At 43.7% G+C, this 16,131-nt stretch overlaps 1 protein-coding gene across 1 annotated transcript in view; it reads right to left on the bottom strand.

Moving 5' to 3' along the window:
- Positions 1 to 478: 478 nt before the first annotated feature.
- Positions 479 to 16,131, bottom strand: part of PLEKHG7 (pleckstrin homology and RhoGEF domain containing G7) — a 29,538-nt gene continuing 13,885 nt past the window's right edge. The window contains exons 9-14 of the mRNA XM_027815379.2: positions 14,291 to 14,402; positions 13,424 to 13,521; positions 10,051 to 10,130; positions 8,852 to 9,011; positions 4,878 to 4,975; positions 479 to 2,148 (exon numbers count right to left, since the gene is read on the bottom strand). Coding sequence (XP_027671180.2) covers positions 2,041 to 2,148; positions 4,878 to 4,975; positions 8,852 to 9,011; positions 10,051 to 10,130; positions 13,424 to 13,521; positions 14,291 to 14,402 — 656 coding nt within the window. The 3' untranslated portion in view covers positions 479 to 2,040. The remainder of the gene's footprint in view (positions 2,149 to 4,877; positions 4,976 to 8,851; positions 9,012 to 10,050; positions 10,131 to 13,423; positions 13,522 to 14,290; positions 14,403 to 16,131) is intronic.

Below are 16,131 nucleotides of genomic sequence, written 5' to 3'. Positions count from 1 at the left end.
ACCGTGGAGAAAGATGGAGAGGTCTGTCTGAAAGGCACTTCAAGCTGGGAAGTTAATTTCTGCTTCATATGCTTTCTGAGATGCCTTTCTCTCCAGACCACAGAAGAGCCTGTTGAGCTAATGTCTCACCAACGAATCTGTGTGTGAATAGTTCCTTCCCCTGGGGTGTCCTCCTTGTTGGCCCCCAGGAAATACTGAATCTCTGGGACTACTTAGTTGTCTGGTGAATGGAACAAGCCTGGCTTAAGGTCGTTTTGGCAAAAAACATAGAGAGGAGTGAAACACCCCTTCCCTTCCACCAGCATGCAAAGCACAGAGCTTAGTCTTTCAGGTGTGACTTCTCTGGGCTTGAAATGTCTTTCTGTCCTACCAGCATTGGCTCCAAGAGCCTGGGGCTGGGGGTACTGAGCACAGCTGTGTATGCCAAGTTGTGGCTCAGTGTTCGCGGCTTGCTTGAGGCCCTGGAGCAGATCTCCTGTCTCCACTCTGTTCTGCTTTCCTGCCTTACACGTGCACCATGTGGCATGGAGCCTGAGTGGCTGCTCCGTTCCCAGGAAGCTGTGACAAAAGCTTGCTCACCCCAGGCACAGGGGATAGAGCAGGAATGCGTACCGCAGCAGTCTAGACTGCATCTGGAGGGTGCTCAACCACGTAAGTACATATATATATACACAGCCTCCAGACCATAGCTTGTACGTACAGGTGAACCAGCTCAAGTAGATAAAATGTACCGCCACTTCTTCATGGGTGGAGCTGGGGAGGAGCTGGGTTAAGGGCAACACTTGAACTCATGACTAATTTGATTGTGGAACAGAGGCGAATGCTGGCTTCCCTGTGAATAATGTGACCGGTTGCAATGGCACTCATACATTCGTCAGCATATCCCTCATCTGTGTGACTTCTGTGCAGTTCCCCCTGAAGTAATTTCTGATACTGAGCGGTTATTCCAAAGGCTAATTTTTCTGCTGAGGGAGACTTGCTGACTGGGGACAGAAGGTGAGAGAAGTGGCACAGTCGCTTGAGGGAAGTTTCCCTGCCTCTGTTGACTGTGGCTTAATCTCAAGGGATGAGCCAAGGCTAATCTGGTGAGAGCACCCTCCCGCTGTGGTAGTAACCTGCATGGATATTGTGGCAAGCAATTTCAGAGTGTTCTACTTGTCCAGTACCTCAAAAAGAGGGAAAAATAAAGTGATTAACAGGGGCACATTTCTGCTATGTGGGCCACAGGTCTGGGATAGCAGTGAAGTACTGAACGGTTTAATGCAAAAGGAGCACTGAAGTCTGTGGAGCAAACTTGCACTCTAAAGGCTGTAATGCGTGCAAAGAATGCATAATGACAGATCTGCTGTTAATAAGGTGGTGAAAAACCTCAGGTAAAAAAAAAATCGCAATAAAGCAGGGCATCATTGCACATTTGTTCTTTCTTTTTATATATTCTGTAGCATCTGTAGTTTAACTGAATGTTAGATGTAATTACGACCTTTTCCAAAGAAACTGACATTATCTCATTTTAGAAACTAAAGGAGACCCAACACAATACATGCTTTTACTGATCTGCCTCCACAAGCTCAATATTAATGCCAAAAAAAAATCTTGCGATATTATAGTTTAGTAAGTAGGGAGGTATAACTGTCAGGAGCTATGGCTACACAATTTTAATTTAATGACATTTATTAGTGCAGTTTGGATGGTCTTGGAATAACCCTTCTAGACTTCTCTGGTGAATGAATTCTCCTCACCAACACAGGTTTTTTCCCTCGTCCCACTTTCTAGGAAATGACAAGCTGTATTAAAACTTCCTGGGATGGCAAGAGCCTTCTCCTAGCTGAAGCAAAGGAGCGTCTTAAGAGTGATAGATATGTTGCATGGCTCCTTTCCCCCTTCCGGTTTATTCCTACATCCTGTGGTCAGAACTCCTTGACAGAGTCTAGTCAAGTCAGAAATCTGTTAGCTTCAGAAACTTAAGGCATGCTGGAAGCAATAACTGTGTTATCACCACAACAGTCTTCCATTGGCTCTGTTCGTGCTGTGCTGACGTTATTAAATTTCAGAGGATTCAGCTGGGAAGCAGAAAGTAGTGCTTTTCTTGGTTTCATGTTGCGTGGTGTAATTGGAGATTGCCGTTTCTATCTTTGACAGCCATTTTTTCTGTAACAGGAAAAAATAATTTGTAAACCAAGACAATCTTAATAAAGTTCCAGTAATTCTGATGCATAACCACCCAGAGTTTTTGTGTTTTATTTAGCCTTTCTTCAGGCCCATGCTCATAATTCCTGAAGTGAACATGAATTATGCCAGAACTGAGACTCCAAGTTTGTCAGGCCACTACATGCCGCTGGAGTCTGTGTCTGGGGTCAGGGATTTCCAGCGAGGGTTTCCTTTTTGGTTGGAAGGTAGGATTTTAACGCTCTGTTTGCTTGTAATGGTAATGTTTGCTGCAGGCTGTTTCACCGTTTTTGTGTAATATAGTTTAATGCTGTCCCTTCAGTTTGGGCTACCTGTTCTTCTGAATAAAGACAGCCCCAGTGCTATAAGCATCACAAGTTCTGTCCCCCTCCGAGATGTGTCAAGTGCTGCCATATGAATTTCAGTTTCTAGCATCGTGCTGACAGCATTCGGCTCTATATCTGCTGTCATCCAGGTACGATGGCAGGGGGTGATGACTGGAGAGATGGATTTAAAACACGTAACTTCCTTCTCTCTGTGCTAGTCCAGATGGTCTGGGTCGCAGAAGCTGAGTTGTCTCTGAATTGCTGTGATTAGACATTACAAATTAGTTGGCAGCAATATGAGCTTAAGGTCTAGCTGTGCTTCTCCCACCCCAGGGTTTTTATTTTGCCTAGTCAGGAGCTGCTTTCCCTGCTGTAGTGCATGTAGACACTATGCTTTGGTGCAAAGAGTAGAAACCCATGAGAAGGGTTTCTGTTCTTCGTGCTATGCTAACATTCATCAACCTTGTAATTGACCCATCTGGTTGTTTCTTGTATGTATTTACAACCTGAATGAGTTAAAAATATTGCTTTGAAAAATAGAAAGCTGGAGAAAGAAATGGGATGACCTACAGGTCTAAGGAGTCAGCAGAGGACGTGGGAAGAGCCTGCATGTGTCAGGCAGAGCACAGAGCCTGGCTTTGGCACGGCGTGGTGGCTTTGGCACCGGGCAGTTGCTCTGGCCCCTCCGGAGCTGCTGGCGGAGGAGGGTCTGATGCACAGTGTGGTGATGGTGGTGGTGGTGAACAGGGGTTTGCCAGGCAGTAGTGGACATGTAGGAGTCAGGATTTAAACTGTGGAGCTTGTCAAGGCTCGGGGGAGGAGATGGGGGCACCGAGGGAAGAGAACAGAGGGCAGGGCAGTCTGTGGGTGGGATGAGCAGCAGCGGTGTATTTCAGGTCTGTGTTTTCACGTGTCTGCTGAGTATTGGGTTTCTGAGAGAGAGGTGAGAGTGGGGCAGGGGAATCACTGCATCTACGCTCAGCGCATTCCGTGCGCTGCCCGTGCGGCCGGCACAGCCCAGCATGGCGGTGGGAGGCAGGTGGGCAGGGTCAGCCTGGGCCTCGCCAGGGAGCACAGGGAGGCGCTTCACAAAAATCAGGAGATCTAAGGGGCAGCTTGCAACGTAACAGCCCTCTGTGTGGGACGAGTCAGTGGGAATATGACACGTATGACTTCATGCAGTTTACTTGTCTTCCTCTTGATGAAGCTTAGCTAGCTTGAGGCCCTGCTCTGATGGTCCTCACCGGTATCAATCCTACCCAGCTCAGCTTCCTTTCTGCCTTGCAGAATAACGTCAGCTAAACCCATGGGCTTGGCTTGGCTTGGAAAGTTTATTAAAAAAAATATATTGACCACGCTCAGTTTGGGTTTCTTGGGGGGCTGAAATAAGGTAGCTCATTTGACCAGTGCTGGCCTGTCTACCTTTCCCAGGGCTCGGAGAGCCCAAGGTCAACAAAATGTGGTAATGCCACCACATCCAAGTGGAAAGAACCTTTCACTGCAGGGTTTTCTCCTTTGATGAACTGGGCTTCGGAGACATTAGGAAGATGGGAGCCACGTGGTCTGAAGGCAGCTTTGAAAGAGAACAGTAATATTTCAGTAACAGGAGAAGGTAGTGACTTCTTGCGTAGACACCTATAGTAGATACCTATTCCAAGTGACTTGGAAATGGAAAGAATTCACTCATTGCTTTTCCCTGAGTAAGTCTATCTGCTGCAATTTACTTTTAAGAATTAGTATGAGTAGTAGTCAAATTTCTGTGTATTAGGTATTACAGAATGAAATTCAACTTACAGGAGAAAAAAAACACTTCTGTGAAGTGCCTACCACACTTTCAGATGTTATATACAGCGTTGTTACTAGAAATGTGATGTAGTGTGAAAATGAGGGGTACATTTATGTTACAGTGGAATTAATCATGCCATCTGTTCCATCTGAAATTGCAAGAAGTGTCATGCATAGACGAGCATGATACAGTTTTCTGATCTGAGTACTTCTGCATATGAGTTGTGGGTGGGGGGGCTGTTTTGATGTTGACTTCTCTGGAGGGGCTGACTGTCTTCGTTTCTGTGACACAGGAAATGGCATATTTTTTTTTTAGCAATCAGAAATTATAATGTTTTTCAACAAGAATATGACCTGCTATCAACCCTGATATAAAATTGGTACATGTTCAACGGCAAAAATTCCGTAACAAATGTGTGAGCCAGAGCACTGGAGTGTTATTTTGTTTTGGTTTGGTTTTGGTCAAATGTCACAGCTGTAATAGATTCTTATCACAGCCACTTTTAGGCTGCGATCCTCCTTTAGAGAAAATGTAATTGTGTAATTACAGAAGAAAAAAAAGTGTTCTACTTACAGAAGAAAAAGAAGTATGCTACTTACCTTGGCAGTCTCTGTCTGAGCTTGCAGCAAGAAGACTGCTATGCACTGACGATACCTGTTTTCGTGCTGTATTAGGAAAGCATTTCGCAGGCTGAAGACTGCAGAAAAATATAAAGTGATATAAATTCCCTCATGCAGCTGTCAGTCCTATTTTATATCACATTTTCCGATTATGATTGAAGAAATTATATATGTAATCATCTTTTCTGATTCTTAACGTAGTAATGCACCCTATTAGTGCATTTTTTTATATATATAGTTAGTTAGTTTTTTGTTCTGTGGGAAGCTTTGTTATTTCAGAAAGTCAGTTCTGCTTGCATTTGTTTTATTTTTCATTACTTTACCATTGTGTAGCTAAGGTGCTTTTGAGTCTAGCTGAGGATCATTAAGAGAAGTTCCCATTCAAAGTGGACTAAATCGTAACTGAAGTTAGAGAAAAACAAATACAAAAAATTAAAGAGGAATGGCCCATTTTTATTTTATTTCAAACAGGTCCAAACGATGGCTGCCACGTAGGGAAGTGGCTGCACTCAGGGTGATGGTGTGTTTGGGTTCTCCCTGGGGAGCATGCATGAGCCAGTGCTGCAGCCTGGGGTGCCCTCCGGCAGCTGCCAGCAGCAATGTCTTGCAGGGCCAGGCATGCTGCCAGCAGCACCGGTTCCTGCCAGACCTCTGCAGGAGAAGTTAACGGGTGACAGCAGTATCTCCTGAGTCCTGCAGGTGACTGAGCATCATCTAGCAGGTCTCCTGGCAAAGGGACAAATCAGCACCAACGTCTCATGCCCGGAGTGAAAGGGTGCCTTAAGCCTGCTACAGAGCAAGCTTGGGGGAAGAGGAGGGGAGAGCATCTTCAGGTAGCCAAAATCTCACGGCAGCCAGCAGGCGTGCTTTGGGTAGGCTGGTAGTAGCATGGAGGGGGGCACAGCAACCTGTTACAATACACTGGGTTCACTTGACACTGTTTTTTTTAGCTGGAGTTGGTGTTGCTGTTAATAAAGCAATGGTGAAAAAGGTGTGGGATTGCCTCCCTGTGAGCAGTGGCCCCAAGCAGAGCCCTGCCTCCGAACCCACACAGCCCAAGGAGAGAGTAGATTTCAAGCTGCCAAGGCAAGGCAGCATTTTTCTGAGTCTGCTACAGTTGACATAACGTTTTGAACTTATCCAGTTCATACAGTTTGTTCTGAAGCTTTGTATTATGTAGAATACCTTGCTGCTGGGTAACACTTCTTGTCCAAGCATTTCCAAGTGCTCTACAGTCAGACTTCAAAATGTTTCTGGAAGATAAAGTGTCCTATAATCCAAGTTTTATAGAAGAAGAAAGTGGAGCATGGACTGGTTAAATTACTGCAGCAAATCAGTTAGCAGCAGCAATTCGTAGTGGCAGAGGGGGTATGTTTCAGAACTCATGCCTTCCGTCTGTCTGTGGTCAATAGGAAATAGAACTTTACAGTTCTAAAACTGAATTTTCTGGGCAACGCTTGGCACCAGGCTCTCAGTGATGTTTTCTAAAAAAAAAAATTGTGGCTGTAAAATTGTCAGTCTTCGATATAGCATTGTACCAGTGGATCTGGCCCCTTCAAACTTAGTGTAAAGGATTATTAGTGGAGCAATAATAAGTAATTGCAAAGATCAAATCCAGAGCAGAATGTTAAAAGGAAAGAGATTTCCTAATTAGAAAGTACATTGCTGCTTACAATCTTCAGAGATGGGTTCCTACTATTTACGCTTACATGTAAAGTTATATCTCTTGTACCTGGTCCTGGCATTTGCAGGTAGTTCTGCTCTTAGGGTAGCTTCTCCATGTTATGAGCACACCATTATATCTCTTACCCCTTCACTGACACGTAGCAGGCTTTGGGCTAGAATTATCCTGCATAATGATCAGCCTCCTGCCAAAAGAGTATTTCTATATTGCAATATATATGTATTTCTAGTTCTTATATTGAGGTACATTTCAAAGTGAGATCAACCCTCAGCAAGATAATGGATACAAAGGTACTTGTTAGATCAAAAATCAGGGTTTCATTTTTTATTAACATGATGGATCATTACAAATCACATGCTGCCCTTTCTGAGAACATGCTAACTAATCTTTTACTGCCACCTGTAGTAAAAATCTCGAGACTCCAAATAAATTGCCAGCATTCCTCAAGGTCACATATTCCTGACAATAATTGTTTGGGTTTTTTTTTCCTGCAAAGGGACATTTCCTATTGAGACTGGAAATTTTGCTTGTCATTTTACACAAAATGGTGGAAACTGCAAGCTCCCTATAGTTATTTTTCTCACTATTTTTACTGTACCCCATTCCAAGGGTTCCTGTATTGGGATAGGGCTTCCAAGGTGTTACAAGACTACAGTAAGTAATGGAGACTGCTGTGGCTACAGCTGTTATAAAGCTGCTAGAAATATATTCAAGAGAAGTCAGGCAATGAGGTCCAGAGTGCAGGGAAAGGCCATAACCAGCATCCAGAGCCTGGGCTGGGATGCAGCAGGTAACTGTCTGTTTTGCTGGTTGCATCTGGATCACGGGCATAATAGGACCCTGGTTAGAAATCTCTGAATGTAGGAAATGGTGGCTTGGGAAAAAAAATCCCAAAATCTTATTCCCATTTCCATTGTGGATGTTTTTGCCCAGTCTTGTGTGTGCAAATCAGAAGGTGGCTGCACCACCCCCTCCAGCACCCAGAAGCTGTCAACCTTGCATCTAGTCTGGGCTTAGGCAGAAACATGGTGCTGCCCTCCCCTTCACCCGCAGGTGGGTGGCAGAGGCTGCGTTTCCTTCATTTCTGCTGGGTTGGTAGGGAGACTCGTGAGGCAGACAGACAGCACTTGGAGGATGTTTAAAACAACGTTATTCTTCTCTGTGCTCATCTCTTTACCTCATCTTTAGTCATTTGCCTTTTACTGCCTACCTGTATTTCCTATCAACATTGATGCTGAATGCTAATTACTCTAGGTGAATGTTTTTCAAAGTTTCCATAAATTTTATGGGCTCTAGATTTATTTTCCGTATCTATTGATTTCCTACAGAGCAGTCTAGCTCCCTGAGCGTTTTCTCCCAGTCTTTAGGAGCAGGATGGCTCGCAGGCCCTGGAGCCCACGGATTTGTATTTCTCTTATTTCTCTTTGGTACAGGAGACTTCTGGAACCTAGGCAGTGCTAGACTGAGGTGTGAGCGAGCCTGCATGAGTGGCTCAGACTGAGGGAAGACCTGGTTTTCCTGCCTGCTCCCTCACCCAAGCTCTGATCTGGTGACTCCAGGGATGTTGTTTTGGCAGGGTAAGGCTGGTCACCCTCTGTGTGAAGGTCAGTCCTCCCCGGCTCCTTACCTAAGGGTTAGGCAGTTATTGGATGCGGTTTCCCCTGGCAATGCATTTGGATGTCTGCAAGCAAGGAAGCATTGACATACGGTGGGTGATTTCCACCTTCTTGAAGAACTGGTGGGGAGGTGAGTAAGAGCAGCGGCTGGAGGTAAATCTCCTCTCCAGCCTCCTTGAGAATTGCTGCTGTGCATGTGCTAGGACGCTCAGGAGAGCGGGGCAGTGGGGTGTGGGGCAGTGGGACAACCGAAAAAAATTCTGCATAACTAGCATGGAATTGGAAATGCACTTGGGAAAGTGGCCAGGGGTTTGACAGGGTTTGTTAGGACACTTGGGGCAAGGAAATACTTGGCTTGTGAGAAAGAAGTCATTGGAGTCTTGATGCCTTCTCTGGGTGAAAGGATAATATCTGACAGTGGCTAGTGTGTACTTGAAACACCCTTTTAGAGGCAGGGAGATGTGGGGTGTAATGTCTGAGTTAGTAGCTTGTGCCTCTCATGTGAAGTCAAACAGTGCTGAGGCACTGGTGTTTGCACTCCAGGCGTCTGGGGGTGGTTTGCTGGGCAAACAGCTTCTTATCCTTACACTGCCACATACACAGTGCATTGAGGTGGTATTTATGGAGACATTCAAATGCACGCAGGCACATACCTGTGATGTGGATGGGGTCAATGTTTTTCAGTATCAGTCTGTCTAGTGGGATAGGCTGGTCTAGGACTGTGCAAAATCCACCCTCTCTTATGAAGGACTGCAGCTCAGGAGTGAGGGAAGGACAGACAGGGATAAAGCTGGTTTCTGAGCCCCCATATTTCTGGGAATAGAAAATGAAGTTGGTTAGCTTGTTATCTGCCATCTGCTCATGAAGTGTAGGCACTGAACAGTCCTAAATTATGTGCTTTCTCTTATCAAACTTACTTAGTTTATTCACCTGAGGAACCTCAGAAAACCTCATCGGTACCTGGGGCTCTCCTGCAAGGTCACACCTTATACTGAAAAGCCACAGTAGAAACACAATACAAGTGCACAAGCGGAAAACAGACAGCCTGAGGTGTTCAAAAGTCTACCCCCCCCCCCCCCCTCTTATTTTAGTAGCAGGACTTTTTCTTCAGTCTTTGGATGTGTGTTTCCCCATCTCCCCTTTCCTACATGCAGAACACAGAATTGCTGGGGCTCCAGATGAGTTGCGGCCCTTCACAGAAGGTTCTTCAGCACATGTACGTGAGGCAACCCCCAAAGGGACTTGCCTGTGGGCACCAGGTCCCTTGAATTCCTGCTCCCTTCACCCCCCTGCATTGCTAAGGGATGGTGCTGCTGGTCTAGAACCTCTCACTGCATGCCTTCTCCATCTCCTACAAAGGTAGAACATCCACTTCTTTAAAAAAAAAAAAAACACCAAGAAGTCTTTAAATAAGACACAAACTTCTTGAGATTTAGCACAGGTCCACTTAGCCTTAACTTGCATCAGCTACATAAACTTAATTAGCTAGATACACACCTACACTGAAGCTTTAGGAATTTCAGGTCATCCAGTGCATTAGAAAACTTCTTATGTTCTTGGAACTTTTCTGAGCTTTAGGAATCCAGCACATCAGAACAACACCAGGAAAATATATGGTCTTACAATGTGAATTATACTGTTATAGTGTTCCTATAACACTGCTGAGCCTAGAAGCTGGGTTTTGAATCAGTGTTACGGTTTGCTATTAGCATAAGAAAGTATCACCCAACCTTCATGCCAATTTGTCATCTTGTATTTTTATCATTAGACCAGTCTTCCAAAGTACGATCAAAATATTTACCAACTAAAAAACATAACAACTGCAACCATGTATATCTCTATCCATTATTACCTTTTTGTTACGTTTAATTTTGGTAATTAATAGGAAATCATTGAACAAGAAGAGGTAGACATCAAGGAGTCTTGTGCTTTCTGAGGAGGAAAACAAAAAAAAAGTCAATTTTATGGTGTGATTATTTTAAGGAATTGCTACTTCTAAGATAAGGCACATCCATGAATTACTGTATCTTAGAAAATACTTTTAACAAAGCAGCATTGTTTCCAATGTAGTACACAACTACTCATCCCCTAGTCTGAACTCTCAAATGCAACACTTAAAAAATTGTGTCTCTCGTTGGCTACTAATACTTGTACCCTGTAGCAGCTATCTCATCACGAAAAAGCAACTAATTGCCTGCCAGGAAAAAGTGACCTGGATCACCTGGAGTACCTAAAAATACAATAATCAACATGCTATAAATTTGCAAATCCTAACTGGTGAACAGTGAACCTTCTGAAAATCGCAGAGATAAAGAAGTAGGGAAGTGCCAACTTTTCCTGGTGCCTTTAAATACTGGTATGCTGCCCTCTTCACAGACTTACAAAGTTAATGAAATATTAATTGGTAACATCACAAAAGCCTGTCAAAAGCTACACAAAACAGTGTTGGCTTATCTTTTCTTCCTAGCTTAGAGGTCATGGGGATGTGAGGAATATAACAACTGTAAGAATGCTTCAAAGTCTTTCAGGTTGATCTCCAAACCGTGTTGAGAACTCAGGTATTATTATAATAATAATAGGGAGAAATTTAACAAAAACAAGAATATTTTTTAAAGCAACTTCCTGCAGGAAACCTGGACTCTATTGGATTTGCAGAGTTTGGTTCTTTGACCTCTTTATGGCTCCTTCTATCCCTTCCCATTAATCTGTCTTTCATTCTCCTTTTTGGTCCCAACTTGCTTTCCTATTTAATTTCCAGAATCACCTCCTTTCTCTGATGCAGGCTTCATAATTTTTCCTCCAGCTACTCTGTACCAATAGGACATCTCTGGGCATGGAAAGTAGGTATGAAATGCCCAGCTACTTTTCATAGCAGATGGGATTGGTCAGAACTATTGTTTCCAGGCAATCTTGCAGGATCCTAAACACTTTCTTGGGTGTTTGGTTCTGAAAGGTTTGGTTTGAAAACTTGTGTTATTAATGTTGCACAAAACATCGGTAACTACTGAAAATTAAAATTCTGTCGATCTGCACAAAGAATAAAGAAACAACCATTGAGGACCTTCTTATGTGCCAGAAGACCACAAACAAGCAAGTTAATGTGTATTAGACATCTTATAAAGACTACCTTTCTATAAGTTTTTATGAAGTCAAAAACTTCATAGAGGGTTTTCCACAGCATCTCTTGTACAGCAGTAGGCTTTTGTGGGTGTTATAGAGGAAAGAATTATTTGTTGTAAATCCTGTCTACTGCTGTGGACAAACCTTTCTGTTTCTTTGATATATACCATGTTTACAGAGTCATTGAACAGTATCAATTGGAAGGAACCTCTGGAGGTCTCTGGTCCAACCAATCCATCACTCCAAGCAGGCCAAACTAGAGCAGGTTGTTCAGTCAAGTTTTGAATATATCCAAGAAAGGAGACTCTGCAGCCTCTTTGGTCCCCTGTACCAATATTTGACCACCCTAATTGTTAGCAAGTTTTTCCAAATGCCTAATGGGGGAATACCCTGTGCTGGAATTTGCATTGTTATGTCTCATCCTTTCTCTGTACAACTCCAAGATACCTTTAGCTCCATCTGCCTTAAACCAGCCATTAGACAGTTGAGGGCAACAGTAATTCCTTCCCCGAGTCTTCTCTTCCTACATCTGAACAAACCCTCTTCTTTCAGATGCTCATTCTCAATTACAGGTTTACAAAAAAAAAATGCAACTGTGGTCTTGGCGATCTCAGTTTCATTCAAACAAGAATCAACACCAAATCTGTGAGTCTGTTCACAGCAGTGACTTTAGGACATGCTTCTTTCTGTTGTGTAGGATTATATTTGATTTTTGATTCCCTTTTTGTCTCGAAAGATATTTCATTCAGACAAGTGGCCAAATGTCAGGCTCTCTTATATTGCAGATTGCAGGCATCCAGCTGTCTTGGTGGGTAAAGAGCTGTGCTCATACCTCCTTCTCCATTTTCTAATTATGTGTTGCAGAAAGAAGTATCAGGTGATGGCCACCATTACCTCCTGCATTGGTGGCTGATGTCTCATCAAGAGAGCAACCAGTGCAGAAGGAAGCACTAGCAGGAGAGGACTCAGTGGCTTTCCTTCTCCTCTGCCCGCCATCACCTAAACACCAACAGCAATCTTTTCTTCTGCTCTCTGTGTCCCTGATGTGCCTTCTCCTTTGCTACCATAATTCTTCTCATGTGGAAAGGAAAACAAAACCACCGAAAAACGGACCATATCCCTTTTGCTACTCCCTTTATAAAGTTATAATGGTGTTGGGAGACAGAAAGTGTTGCATGCTCATTGTCTTCACCTCTGCTCCTGAGGAGGTGGTGAAGGACATGTAAGACATGGGCTGTGCTCATTTCTGTCAAACCATTTTACAGCCCTGCAGCCACCGTGGCGTGTGGCTTCCAGCATCCTTTCAGATGGTGGCCTTCTCCAAACTGCCCAGGCTCTGCTTCCTGCTCATGCAAGGAGCAAATCCTCCTCTCCTGTACAGGTAGAGATTTTGCAGCAGCTCCCCAGCAAGCAACCTGTACCCTGCTACAAAATGATGCCTGTGTGCCTGGAGACGTGAGTCTCCACTCTGCCAGGGTGACAGACAGCTGGGAGCAGCGTTGTAAAAAGAAATCAACATGCTCACGTGGGACCGCTGTGCTATCTGTGGAGTTAATGGCATGTTGTGTGAGTGCGCTGTTCATAAAAGGGAAGCCACCTGGTAGGATAACACCTTCTTGTTCCAAGGTATCCATCAAAACAGCAGTCTTAGCAAACATGATGTATGAAATAAAAATAGGAAAAACCTCTGGACTTTTCAGTAATTTTCAATGAAACACATAGTGAATGTAGTGCCAGAGGGGTGAGGTGTGTTGATATTGGTTCCTGGGCACATGGGGCACCTTGTGTAGGAAAGTCTAAACTTACTGTTTTCCTATGGCCACCTTGAATGTGACAGTAAAATGCGCCCTTTGAGTGGCAGGCGTTGGCCAGCCATGCTGACTTCTTCAGCACCTGGCAGACTGAATACCCACATGTGACAATAAACAATCATTCATATTACTCATCCTTTTGGCTGTTTCTCAGGCTGCCTGACAAGCTGTACATTTGCTTTTTCTTTCCCGCACCTGCCTAAAGACTGCTGCAGAGGTTCATTCTGGACCTGCCATAACAAAATACGGTTTTGTTAATCTAACTCCTGATACCAGGACATTTAGGGACATTACCTGCTAATGTTAGCCTCCCTTCATGAAGGAGAAGTCTGTTCACTGAAGACAGAACGTTTTCACTGCTGTTTTCTCTTAAGCTTTGCTTCAAACACTTGACCCAAGAGAGAGAGAGAGAGAGAGAAAATGGGGAATCTTGTGTATCTGATGATGAACTGGGAGTTAAACAAACTGAGCATGTGTGCTCTTATCTCAGGCTAAATACATCACACAGCTAACAACAGCAGGGTTGTTTCTTTAGCAGTTCCCTTGCTTAAATGTGTTTACACTTTTGAAATGTTAGGTTGGGTTGGTTTTTTTTCAGAGTGAGTTTAATGGTTTTTGCAACCCTGCACATGAACAGGCATAATCTTTGAGGTGAGACCCACTTGGTGATGTTACCATAATGCTGCTTAAAGTCTGTCTGTTTGGGTAAGGGGGTAAGCACAGCAGAAAGGTGCACCTGTTCCTAGGTATGCTGTGTAGTTTTTTGTAATGCTATTTAAACAGAAATTTCTTTGGCTCAGCTAGAGGAGTGAAAGAGGGAAATAATTTTACTTCATATCCTTATAAAAAAGGTAGTAATACTTACATCTATCCCATTTAATTCTGCCCCCTAAAAGCAAACACTGGAGAGTCCTCCTGGATCACACAATCTTACTCTCTCGGATGTTAGCTGAGAGCAGCCCATCCAAGGCACTGTGCACAGCCTGCATGTTCAGCTACAGTGTTTGCAGTGCTTGGGCTGCAGCTGCTCCTCTTAGAGCAGAGCCATCCCCAGTAACTAGAATATAGACAACCAGCCAATTTGAGACCATGCTATAAAAATAGATAGGAAACTAAACCTTCCTCAAGGAAAAATGCCCTTTAAAAAACTGCTTACCTCTGGGACAAAAAAATCTCTTGTCACGATCCCAGATCAGAGGCCAAATTATGATCTCTTGCAGCTGCCTGAACTTCTGAAAGTTGTCCAACCACTTGACTTTACCTTCCAGATCCCCTGAAATATGTGAAACATCAGTTACTGCCAAGGCTGGCAAAAATCCTCTTTCTAGAAGATGCTGAATACTGATTTTATCTAGTGGAAGCCAAAGCGCCCCACATGTGAAGCTCCAGATGAAACCTTGGCCTCATTGTAAAAACTGCCTGAACTTTTCTTAGGTCAGCAGAGCCAGCATTTCAAACCATGCATTCAAACATGCTTAAGTTCACTGCTAAATGAAAAAGGTTGTATTTACTAATCTGACTGGGGAACAGGAGGCATCATATTAAACTCAGTTAAACTGTAATCTTTAAAAGTCCTTTAAAAAAAATCCTGCCTTTCTAAACTGTTTGGGGTAATGAGAGAAAAACAGTTTTCATTATATACAGCCTGATCAAAAGACTTCAAATTAATGAGAATTAATTTCAAGGGAAGTGGTGCCAGAAGTGACTGAAGTATTTAACTGGGAAGGGAGCACCTCAAATTGCGAAAAATGGGGACTAAGTCTTTGCCGATTCAGGGCCACTATAGGCAAAACTTTAACATGCAACTTTATTTCCAAGATTTGAGTGATATTGCAGATAATGGTTTCAGACACACGCACCCATCCCCCAGAAGAGGGGGGGGGGGGAATGGCTGCAACTCTTCCTTCTGTCAGTGATTCACTGATCAAAAAATGAAGGCAGGTCTTTGTCAGGTGTCTGTGAATAAACACGGGTGACCCCTCTATCTTTGGTTTTCTTGGCCCAGAGGTATCTAAACTCTGGAAGGACTTATTTGTTTGCCAGTAATATTCCCCAGATATCCCGTGGTCTTTGGGGCCATACCTAAAACTGCTGTCCTCTCAGCAGAATTCTCCAGACTAGTGACAAAACCGTATTATTTTCCTACAGGAGCTGCTCTGTGCTGAAAGGTATGCTCCTTGTGTGGCCATTAGGCTAGACTCCTCATAAGGCTTGGCACGAAGAGAAAGAAGCAGAGTCCCTCTTTTAGGTAGTAATTCTGTCATTGGAGTATTTACCCAAGAAGAAGGAGCCCCAGATTTGTCTGTCTCTGCAAGACATTAACTCTTTTTCTGCCTCATCTCCCAAGAAGATGTTCAAGCCTTCAGCCTCCAGGATGGGGAAAGGGATGGCAGCAGAGAGTGAGCCACCACGCTGTGTGGGTCAAGGCCCTGGTGTGCTGCTGGTGAGGATGAAGCACTGCCTGGGACCTCTCCCTGCCAAGACTGGCAGGATAAGTGTTTTGCTGAGGCACTGTCTTGTCTTTGATTTCAGTGGCGGCTGCATGAGGCCTTTGGGGAATAAACTTATCTGCTGACGTACTATATTACCATAAGACACTTACAGAGATCCATTTATAGCTTCCTGAACAAGACTGAATTAATAAATTATTTAAAAATAATAAATTATTTACTTAAAACAAAATGCAGGAAAAAATCCTAAGAATAGTCCTGCACCAACCCCCCTTTTTCCCCCACAATAGCTAAAGAAAATCTGTAGCTGAGATAGCTCTTCAGTATGTTATATGGTAGGACCCTGTCATTTAGTGAAAGGTCATGGACGTAATATTCCCCTTGTGATTTTATCCTCTTAAGGATTAGTCCCAACAAATCCTCCCTAGACATAAATTCAAGTCAAAGATTTCTTTGTTTGAGTTCTTGATTTGTTCCAATTTGTGATCTGCTCTTAATTGTTTGCATGTCATGGCAGATGATTCTGAGCAAACACAAATGACTCACTGATTT

This window comes from Falco cherrug, chromosome 5 (genome assembly GCF_023634085.1).
Source record: "Falco cherrug isolate bFalChe1 chromosome 5, bFalChe1.pri, whole genome shotgun sequence".
Lineage (NCBI taxonomy): Eukaryota > Metazoa > Chordata > Aves > Falconiformes > Falconidae > Falco > Falco cherrug.
This window is presented reverse-complemented; position numbering and strand designations above follow the sequence as displayed.